General features: G+C 46.4%; 1 protein-coding gene across 1 annotated transcript in view; it reads right to left on the bottom strand.

Moving 5' to 3' along the window:
* WDR82 (WD repeat domain 82) overlaps positions 1-11,737 on the bottom strand; it is a 30,403-nt gene that overhangs the window by 3,630 nt on the left and 15,036 nt on the right. The window contains exons 5-8 of the mRNA XM_029052639.2: positions 5,050-5,166; positions 4,335-4,490; positions 3,774-3,843; positions 2,313-2,455 (exon numbers count right to left, since the gene is read on the bottom strand). Of these exons, the coding sequence (XP_028908472.1) occupies positions 2,313-2,455; positions 3,774-3,843; positions 4,335-4,490; positions 5,050-5,166 (486 nt within the window). The remainder of the gene's footprint in view (positions 1-2,312; positions 2,456-3,773; positions 3,844-4,334; positions 4,491-5,049; positions 5,167-11,737) is intronic.

Below are 11,737 nucleotides of genomic sequence, written 5' to 3'. Positions count from 1 at the left end.
GGAATTGAAACTGTGAGCCCCATGTGGGACAGGGACTCTGTCCAACCCAAATTGCTTGTATCCACCCCAGCACTTAGTACAGTGACTGGCATATAGTAAGTGCTTAATAATAATAATAATAATTATGGCAATTGGTAACAACTTTCCCCTATCTCTCCTAAGGAGGTTACAATTAAATCTGCTCTCAATCTAGCCAACTGCTATTTTCTATGCAGAGATCCCCGTCTTCCTCTCATTATAATGAAGTTCTTATCCAGCTTTCACCTGTGCTACTTTGGGGATGGATGGAGGGAGGGAGAGGGGGGAGAGAGAAAGAGAGAGAGAGAGAGCACCCCATAAATTTGGAGAGGCCATCCCCAACAGTGAAATTCACCTGTAGGTGTGTGTGTGGGGAACTGAAAAGGCCAAGGCAGGATCCACAGTCCCAAACTGCATTGTGTGCATATCAATGATATTTATTGAGCACTTACTGGGCAGAGCACTGTACTAAACACTTGGGAGAGTACAAGAGTTGGCAGACAAGTTCTCGGCTCACAAAAAGCTTAGAGTCTAGAGGTAAGACCGTCCCTCATGCCAACTTGCTTCTTGGTTACAGCACCTGGTTCTTTTGCCTCCGTGTCACAAGAGCCATATGCTTATGTGACCCAGGTAGACATGAATTGGTTTTCAGGAAAACTGCCTTGAAGCAAATCACATGCTCCTTCACCTACTTGAGGGGTTAAATTAACAGTGAGGGGGAAGCAAGAAGGACTCTCCCCCACTTTCAAAGCCTTAATGAAGGCACATCTCCTCCAAAAGGTCTCTCTGGACTAGGCCCTCATTTCCCCATTTCCCCACTCCCTACTGCATCGCCCTGACTTGCTCCCTTTATTCACCATCACCTCCCGGGCCTCATAGTACTTATGTCCATATCCGTAATTGATTTATTTATATTAATGTCTGTCTCCCCCCTCTACACTCTAAGCTCGTTTACTGTTACACTGTACTCTCCCAACCGCTTAGTACAGTGCTCTGCACACACTAAGTGCTCAAGAAATAGGACGTATTGACTTGACTATTCTATTATAGATGAACAAGCCTTGCCCAAGTTCAGTTCGGACCACAACTCTTGCGCCTGGAGATTGAGTGGGACACTGAAACCCCACCTGTGTGTTCTTAGACCAGGGTCGGGCTAGAGGGCTGCACTGTCCCCCAGAAACCAAGCTGAGGTTCCAGTTTAGTCCCACCTGGACTTGAGCAAGTGTTGCACGTCGGGAGCCCACTCTTCAGCTCATTTCAGAAATGGGAACAGGATTATATAGATCTGACCCATAGTCAGAACCTTTATCAACTAAGGGGGCCTTTTAAAGGATAACTACTCAAAGAAACACATATTGTGCTTCCTGGGAAACTTGCAGGGACTACGTAGACAAACAAGGTCTCATCCACAAGTACCCAAGGTCACGTCCACCTATTCTTGTTAATGCTGCATTAGTTTTTACTGTCATCCTTTCCAATCCACCAAGTGTTTAATAGCTTCCCTCAAGAAAACACTAGCTCCACCTTCTATTTCCTCTTTCTGCCACCTGGTCCCACCCGAGAAGCAGCATGGCCCAGTGGCAAGAGCACAGGCTCAGGAGTCAGAGGTTGTGGGTTCTAATCCCGCCTCCGCCACTTGTCTGCTGTGTGACCTTGCGCAAGTCTCTTAACTTCTCTGTGCCTCAGTTACCTCATCTGTAAAATGGGGATTGAGACTGGGAGCCCCACGTGGGACAACCTGATCACCCTGTATCTACCCCAGCGCTTAGAACAGTGCTTGGCACACAGTAAGCGCTTAACAAATACCATAATTATTATCATCATCTGCAGACTCCCAAATGAGTCGTAAAGAGGAACGAAGCTCAAGCGAAGGGATATTAGAGTGGAAAAAATTAGGAGGTTGAGAAGCAGCGTGGCCTAGTGGAACAAGCACGGGCCTGGGAGTCAGAGGACTTGGGTTCTAATCCCGGCTCTGCCATGGACAAATCACTTATTTATCCAGGCTTCAATTACTTCATCTGTCAAACAGAGATTAAGACTGTGAGCCCTATGTGGGACAGGGACGGCGCCCAACCCGATTAGCTTGCATTTACTACAGTGTCTGGCACAAAGTAAGTGATTAACAAATACCATTTAAAAAAGAATGTTATAGAGGCACCTCTCTAAACAAGAGGATAAATGTAAAAGAGGTCAAAACAGTTCATTGCTCCTCTCCCAGCGTCTTTTGTTGTCAGTGACTGAAAGAGAATACTGGGCTGAAATGGCATTTCTCGTGTTTTTCTCAATAGTCTTACCATGTTGGAACATGCACTGGCAAAGGTCATAAATTTGGGATTAAACTGCAGACAGGTTATCGGCCCTGTGTGTTTTCCATCCAACACAGCCACCTTCATTCCACTCTCCCCATTCCAGACATGGATCTTCCCATCCTCTGAGCCTAGAGACAAAGCAGAAAGAATCAACTAAGTCTGGCTAGCCAGCAACGGATGACTGACACACAAGAGAAACCAGGGTGCTTGAGGAATCCACTCACCTGGCTACAATCATTCTGGAAAGATAAATGAGGCCCAGCTTCAAAGGAAGTTAACCCTTCAAGCTAATTTTTGGTCTCGACTTGCCTCTTTAGATTACCCTACAGCTCCAACTAGCAGCAGCTGTGACTGCATGGGGGAGAGGGTCTGTTTTCAGAAGGAAATTTTTCCATTGACAAAACATTTCTTTCGGCAGGGTGGAAAACTAGTAGGTGCCAAACCAATGTTAGCAGGAATTTTCTTTTGTAAATGAAATTAATGTTTTTGGGGTCAGGGATCACTAACTCTGCCTCCAATAGTCTCCACCTATCCAACCCTGTTTACTATTACTACTACTGTGTCTGCCCCCACTGCTCCCCCCTCCCCCAAACACACACCCCTCCCCGGGCTGCTGCTGTTCTGAGGGGCTCCAGGACAGCTTCCAGAATCTAAATGAGTGAAAGGGGAGGGCAGGGGAAGAGAAGAGAGAAGCAAAGCTGCCACTACTGCCAGTAAGCAGAAGTCAATCGAGGTGACTTCGGGATCAAACAAGAGGGACCCCAAAGGAGGTTGGTTTACAGAAAAATCCAGTAACCTTCCCACAGAACCTCAAGCCGACTATTTGGAGTCTTACTATAGTTATTCCAACAACTGCAGCAGCAACAACAAGAGGAAAAAAACCATTGCCATCAAATCCTCTTAAGGCCGTTAAGATGCAGGAGGAGTCTGTAAAAATGTCTTCAAGCTTCCGGTTGGTTTGCCCGCTAAAGAACATGACCAACATTGCAAATAAAAGAGTGCTCTCAGAACTACATTGGCACATACATCATAAAAACCCTCCCAATTTTTCTTAATGGCTGGCAGATGGCTGGGAACAAGAGATGAACAATGGTAGCAATTTTCAATTAGCAGCTGCTTCCTCCAATGGTTTTATACTCAGGATCTCAGTATTCATTTTGGTGAGGGCAGAATGCTCCAAAGCCGCCATAGCCAAGTATTACAAACCAGAGCCGGAATGGGAATGCCGAACTCAGACCGTGGCAGATAATAAAGAAGAACTCTGCAAACATTTTAGTTCTCTGGTACAGGGAGACCAGAGAATTGGGGGACACTGTCAAACACATACGACACCTAGCCCTTCTTTGAAAAGCATTTTAAATCATTGGAACGCAAAAAGAGAACGCCTCTGTGTGGAGGACTTCCGAAGTAAGGTTTGAAAAGCTACAAGCGGACACAGCATCTTACCAATCATAATGAACTGGGAGTCCGGAGTGAATGAAGCTTCCAGTGTGACAGCTTTGCCATTGTTATATCCCTAAAACACACACAAAGAACAGTTTCTTCTTTGCTGAAAACCCAGAGAGAAGGGCCAATCATCCTACGTCAGCACCCATCACAAATGGTCAGTGACGGTTCCATGACGCTCCTTTCCCTTTCTTTGGTGTGGCGCAGGCTCCGAGTCCCCAACACCTGCCCCAAGAGCCAGCCATCTCCACACCCCCAAGCTTGGATCGAGGACAGTTTACAATCAGAGGCGTTGAAAAAGCTTTCTTTTTGATGGAAATTAAGCTTTCGGTCAGTCGTCTGGATGGGAAACGTGCCCTGACACCCCATCCGGATCAAGCCAGATACCTGACTGTGGACCGCCGAAATGCAATTATACTTCAGGCAACATACAGGGAATTGCACTTCCCCTTCTGGCCCTGTCCCTAGCAAACCAGCAACTTTTACCAAGAGGGTGTGTTCCCAACCCAATCAGGAGGCAATTTAGCTACAGATACATTACCAGAAAAACAGCCAACTCACCCCAAAGGTATGTAACACTGCTCCTTTGAAAGCATCAATTAAGCGGATGAAGCTACCATTGGTGGATATAAGGATGAGTTTCCCATCATTGCTGAACTTCAGGCCCGTCCACTCACAGGTTCGGTCATACTGCATCTTAAAAGTGGCGAATGGCCCCTTCCACATAAAAACAGAGGAACAGAATCACGAGGGAAGCCTGAAGCATTTGTTTCTTTCCTTTGAGATGAGTGCCTCATGAAATTCCTTCTCCATTGTAGAAAAAGACCGCCAAACGAGGCCACAATTTCCCAGATGACAGCCAAGATCAAAAGCCGTATGGCCTAGGGGATAGAGCACGGATGGACCTGGGAGTGGGGAGGTCATGGGCTCTAATCCCGACCCTGCCACTTGTCTGCTGTGTGACTTCAGGCAAGTCACTTCGCTTTTTCTGGGCCTCAGTTACCTCATCTGTAAAATGGGGATTAAGACTTCGATCCCAATGTGGGCCAGGAACTATGTCCATTCCGATTTGCCGGTATTCCTCCCCGGCACTTAGTACAATGCCTTGCACATAGTAAAAGCTTAACAAATACCACTATTATTAATATTATTAATAAAAGACAGTCACAGCTACCAATGGGGCACTCCGGTGATGAAGTATTCACTTCTTGACCAACAAGATATTTTCTCCTAAAAGCTTACCGAATGCCACAATTGAACCTAAGAGTCACTTTACCTTGTCAAAGGAACGAAGATCGTATAATTTGACCATTTCAGAATTGACTCCTGCAGCAAAAATCAATCCCTCTGGATCAAAGGAGCATACAGGCTTTCCCTGGAGATGCATAAGACCCTAAGAGAAGGTGGCAAGAACCGAACAAGAGAAAATGATTCAATTAGCATCTGAGCACTCTCAAGGGGCACACGAGCTATTATTTATTCTTCCTGACAACGATCCCCACTCTACAGACAAAATGGAAACTGCTGATATCCCCATTTCCCCTCAAGAGGCTACAAATCACCTTTGACTGCGCAGTATTAAAGATTCACTGACAAAAAAGTGCTCTTCAAGGAAATTCTAGTTTTGGTACTTGACATCAATGGGACACAGACTACACAGCCATTGACTATGGATCCAAAGACTGGGATTCAGGAATGGGGGGGATTTCTATTTTACCCTTCAAGTTTTTTTAGGAATGAACTACAGCTCTAATGCTCTTTCCCCTCCTCTTGATAAGCCAACTTTCCTTCAAAAAGCATTTGTCAGTTCCATCCTTTGGTACCTGCACATAATAAATGCTCAATAAATACCTTTGATTAATTGCTCTTTAGGTGTGTTCTACTGAACTGGATTTGTGGGTGTCTCTCATACCGGGGGCCTGAAAGTCAGAGGACCTAGGTTTCAATCCCAGCTCTGCCACTTGTCAGCTGTGTGACTTTGGGGAAGTCGTTAACCTCTCTGGGAACTGAGGTCCAGAGTCGCAAATGGGGACTCAATACCTGGTCTCCTTCCTAATAAGACTATGAGCCCTAAGCAGCACAGCCTAATGGAAAGAACACGGACCTGGGAGTCAGAGGACCTGGGTTCTAACCTCGGTTCTGCCACTTGTCTGCTGTGTGACCTTAGACAAGTTGCTTAACTTCTCGGTGCCTCGATTATCTCAACTGTAATACGGGGATTAACACTGTGAGCCCCATGTGGGATAGGGATTGTGTCCGACCTGATTTGCGTGTATCCACCCCAGCGCTTACTACAATATCTGGCACACAGTAAGCGCTTAATAAATACCACTATTATGAGTATCACGTATCTACCCCAGCTCTTAGTACAGTGTTTGGCACACAGTAAGCGCTTACAAACACCACAATGATTATAATTATTACTACTACTATTTGAAGCTAAGATCATGGGGGCAAGTTTCATGCCCAAGACATTATTTTGAGGGCAGCCATTGCTCTGAAGTTTAAAGGGGGTAGGTTCGAGACTGACAAAAGGAAGCAACTCCTCCTACAGCAAGTTTACGAGAGTCTGTGGAATTCATTACCGCAGGAGATTGTTGCAGCCCAAAATAATGATCAAGAAACTGATGGACGATATTGCCAGAATGGACGACAAGGAGAAATTAGGGGTGTTAGAAGGTCTCTCTAACCAAAAAGCAGACTGTCCAAAAGGGCAACTATTACACTCCTGCTCCAAGTGATAACCTTGGGCCACTGCTGGGAGACAAAAGGTCCCAATAAATTCAGCAATGCTTAAATTCCTTGTGGGTAGGGGTCACACCTACCTACCCTATTGTACTGAACTCTCCACAGTGCTTAGTACCTTGCTCTGCACAGTTAAACGCTCAATAAATTTAATCGATTGAATGATCAAGTTCTGTAGGAATTCAGTCTTGTTCTTTCCATGTCCCTAGGCTACCACCCTGCACATCAATTGATTTATTGAGTACTTACTGTGTTGCAGAGCACTGTACTAAGCACTTGGGAAAGTACAACAATAGAACAGACACATTCCCTGCCTATAACGAGCTTACAGTCTAGAGAGGGAGAGAGACGTTCATGTAAATAAATTACAGATATGTATGTAAGTCCTGTGGGGCTGGGAGGGGCGATGAATAAAGGGAGCAAGTCAAGGCGATGCAGTGGGAGAAGAGGAAAGGAGGGCTTAGTCATGGATGTGCCTTTGCTCCTCTAACACTAACCTTCTCACTGTGCCTTGATCTCATCTATCTCGCTGCCATCCCCTCGCCCACATCCTGCCTCTGGCCTGGAACACCCTCCCCTCCACAAATCTGACAGACGATTACTCTCCCTGGCTTCAAAGCATTATTGAAGGTACAACTCCTCCAAGAGGCCTTCCCTGATTATGGCCCCCTTTCCTCTTCTCCATCACCCTAACTTGCTCCCTTTATTCATCCCTCTCCCAGCTCCACAGCACTTATATACATATCTGTAATTTATTTACATTAATATCTGTCTCCCCCCGACCCATAGACTGTAAGTTCATTGTGGGCAGGGTATGTGTCTGTTTATTGTTGTATTGTACTCTCCCAAGCTTAGTACAATGCTCTGCACACAGTAAGTGCTAAATAAATATGATTGAATGAATGAATGAAGGAGGGGTGTGGGGAGAGTAATTATTTGTCAGATATTAAAAGGAAGGGCGTTCCAGGCAAGAGCACTGTATTGAGTGCTTGGGAGAGTACAACAGAGTTGGACATTCCCTGCCCTCAATGAGCTTAAAGTCGGGGGGGGGACTGGGGGGGGGCGCAGACATTAATATAAATTATGGATATGTTCTTAAGTGCTGTGGGGCTGAGGGAGGGGTGAATAAAGGGAGAAAATCAGGGCGGTGCAGAAGGGAGTGGGAAAAGAGAAAATGAGGGCTTAGTCAGGGAAGGCCTCTTGGAGATGTGACTTCAACAAGGCTTTGAAAGTGGGGAGAGTAATTGTTGGATACGAAGAGGGATGGCATTCCAGGCCAGAGGCAGAATGTGGGCAAGAGGTCGGAGGCGAGATAGAAGAGACTGAGGTACAGTGAGCAGGTTGGCAATAGAGGAACGAAGTGTGCGGGCTGGGTTGTAGAAGGAGAGCTGTAAGGTAAGGTAGCAGGGGGCAGGGTGATTGATTGCTTCAAAGCCAACTGTAAAGAGTTTCTGTTTGATGCAGACTTGGATAGGCAACCACTGGAGGTTCCTAAGGAGTAGGGAAACATGAACATTTATTTAGGTGGAAAAATGATCTTAGCTGTACATAGGGTATTTACTCAAGGCTCAGCCGCCTTAGTACAGAAGTAGAAAACTGTTAGTAATGTAGAAAAGAGGGGGGATTTCTGTTTAACCCTTCAAGTTTTTCTAGAAATGAGCTGTACACAGCTCTTTCACCATTAAACTATTAGCAATGTCAACGGTCTACTCAATCCAGTTGTGGCTCTTCAACTGACCTACTACTGTCCACAGTGTGATGACCAAATTTTCTACGGCTGAGGAAGCCAGTGTGTCTGATATCTCCACCGGTCTGCTGCTCGGATATTAGTACACTCACTTTCAGCCATGGCCTAGGGGGCCCTGAAATTCTAGGGGAGCAACTTGAGGTCCCCAATTTCCCTATAATATTTTCACGTGCTGGAAACCACTTCTGGAGGTTTCTATAGGTTACGCTTGCCAGTGTCACATACCAGAGGCCAGAGTCTGTGACCACCAGCCCTCCTTTTCTCCAGTTGTCTGTGATAGCAGCAGCTCAAGTTTCAGGATGCCCATTGGTCCTCCAGAGGAAGGTAAGTTTGCCAACCTTGTAGAAGTTGGAATTTGTCCCACACTCCAAAATGGAAATTCATAATCCCACCCTCCACCCCCGAGCTTGAAAGATACCGTGGCACTGGTTCAAATCCAGTGTCAAGCATCAACCCAATTTAGTATCAAGACTGAAAGAACTGGGATGCAGAGAATGCTTAATCTAATCATTGACCCCTGATGGCATAAGTGGTTGATAATGAGTGGCTTTTACTTGGCTCTTGTCCTAGTCCTTATTCCACTTTTGGGAATTCCACTCTGCTTTCCAGGGTGTACACCAACTTTCTGAAATCCCACCTCCCCAGGTCATGTTATCCCAACAACCACCTTAACACTTATTCTACAGCTAGCTATCCTATCATTTACCTATATCCTGATCCACATATCTGATTTATGTATTCACTCATTCACCCATCCACTTTTCCTTATCCTTGTCCCTAGGACAGTTCCTTATAACTCCCAGGCCTGGACTCTATCCACTAGGCACTTAAATAACATTATTATTATTATTATTATCATAAATAGTGCCTTAGTTTTCCCCTCTAGCACCCACTAATTGAGAAGGCAGGGACGGTGTCCACCAACTCTACTGTACTGTATTGTCCCAAGGGCTTAACGCAGAGCTCTACACACAGCTAGCGCTCAATTTAACTGGGGAGACTGGCAGAATGGCCTAGTGGGAAGGACCTGGGTTCTAATCCCATCTCTGGCACTTGTCTGCTGTGTGACCTAAGGTAAGTCACTTCACTTCTCTGGGCCTCAGTTACCTCATTTGTAAAATGAGGATTAAGACTGTGAGCCCCATATGGGACATGGACTGTGTCCAACTGATTAGCTGGTACCGACCCCAGCGCTTAGTACAGTGCCTGGCATGTAGGGCTTAATGAATAACATAAAAAACAACATATTGATTGAAGCTGCCTGTCTCTCCAGTTAAATTATAAGCTTCTTGAGGACAGGCACCATGTCTTATCTCCACTGTACTTTCTCAAGCATTTAGAAGAGTGCTCTGCACATAGGAGATGCTCAATAGAGTTAACTGTTTGAAGATGGGGTTTCCTTATAGGTTCTGGAATGCCAAAAACCCTTAAAAGGGCTGTGGAAGGATGCTCCCAGTTACGACGTTTTGGGGGGCCGAAGTGGTTTCGATGGGCTGAGGGAAAGGAGAGGAAGCTCAGGGATGTTTTGCCTTTGTGTCATTTATGGCAAGGCTCTTCCCTCGCTAGCCTGCCATCCCTCTTGGGCTCAGTTGTCACAGGGCACATTATAGTCAGGGAGCCCTATAGTCAAGAACCCTTCATGGACCTCGTCCTGCCTGTGGACCTATATCAAGATAGCAGAGACAAATCTAATCAAGCTCAAGTCACCCCTTGACAACATCTCACTCGTACTGTCCCCGCACGATGCGGGGGTAAGCAGATGGGGAGGGGAGAGAAAGGAAGAAGGGCTCTAAATAAGATTTAAATATTCCTCATTTTGGTTTTCTATTTTGTACTCGGCAGATATGAAGTGGGAACAAAGGAGGAAGGTTTAAATCTCACAAATTCCCTGCTGAGTATAGCTTCTGTCAGAATTCAGAGCGGGACTGTATCACTGTGCACAGATTCAGTTCTTCAGAACCATTTAATGGGTACAATGCCAAGATGCCAAATGTTCATTTTTTTCAGGGGGAGGCTGCTGTCGAATTTAGGATGGGAGAATAAAGGGGGAGGGAGAAGAGGAAAGAAAGCAGGTGGTGGCTGGAGAAGGAAGAGAGGCAGCACTGTAAAGGCAAGAGGACAGCTACTCCACTACCAGGCCACCTGCTTCCAACCCGGCTGCAGTCACCACTTAAAAGGCAGCAGTGACAGAGGGTGGCTTTCAAGCGGACATCAACCGCACCTAAAGTTTGTTCCCACTGGGCAGTGGGAATGAGAGAAGGCTCAGGCAGAGCAGCCAGCTGAAAGGGAGCAAGAAGTGGAACCAACCACTTGGTTCCACTTCTGGTTCCTTTTCAACTCCAAGAGGAAGGGTAGGCTAGCTATGGCTGTACACTCAACTCTTCTGTCGCCCAACCCCTCCTTGTTTTTTCCTGTCACAATCCTCTCTTGGTTCTCCTAACTCTCCAGCTGATCATTCTACTAACTGGGGTATTTGGTAAGTGCTTACCACGTGACAAGCTCTGCACCAATACTGGGATTGATATACTATAAGCTATTTGGACGCAGTTCCTCTCCCTTGTGGGGCTCACAGTCTAAGAGGGAGGGAGATCAGGTATTTTATCCCCTTCTTACAGAAGGGGTAACAGGCACAGAGGAGTTAAGTGACTTGCCCAAGCTCAAACAAGTGGCAGGAGCCAGAACTAGAACCCAGGTCCTCTGATTCCCGGGCCTGTGCTCTTTTCGCAAGGCCACCAAATTCTCTCCTCCATCTCACTTTCCCATCCTCCCCATCTCTCAAACCGTGGCAGAATCCTTTACTTCTCTTTCATCCCCCCATACTCTGTGTCTCCAAATCCTATTGACTCTTCCTCCACAACATTTCCAGAACCGGCCCCTTCCTACCCATTTACAAACTGACCCTGCTGGTCCAGGCATTTATAAAATCCTGGATTGACTACTGCATCAGCCCCCTGGCACACCTACCTGCCTCCGGTCTCTTCCCTCACCAGTCCATACTTCACTGCCTCCTGGATAATTCTGCACACAGCTCCCTGCTCCTTAAATCTCCAGTGGTTTCTCTCCATAACAAACAAGACGCTCTTGGCCACAGGCTTCAGAGCACTCAATACCGCTCTCTGCCTCCTATTAAGCCTCACTCCTCTCCCACTACACCTTAGCTACCGCTTCACTTCTCTCAAGCTAACTTACCCCACTGAACCTCACTCCCAACTCTCCCACCACTGACTGCTTGTCCGGAACCTCCTCTCGCTTCACTGTTCTCTCCATCTTCAAAGTCAAAGCCTTCTGAAATTACATCTCCTCCAGGAGGCTTTCGTCGATTAACCTCATCTCCCTACCCTGTGTTCCCCATAACTACTGTGTCAGCCCTCCCACGTCACCAAAGCATTAGGTATCCATCTTATATATTCTCTTACTTCCCCCATCTGTAACTTACTTTAGTGCCTGTCTCCCCCACTAGATTGTAAATTCC

This window comes from Ornithorhynchus anatinus, chromosome X2 (genome assembly GCF_004115215.2).
Source record: "Ornithorhynchus anatinus isolate Pmale09 chromosome X2, mOrnAna1.pri.v4, whole genome shotgun sequence".
Taxonomy (NCBI): Eukaryota; Metazoa; Chordata; class Mammalia; order Monotremata; family Ornithorhynchidae; genus Ornithorhynchus; species Ornithorhynchus anatinus.
Note: the sequence above shows the minus strand (reverse complement) of the source record. Positions and strands in the feature narration are given on the sequence as shown.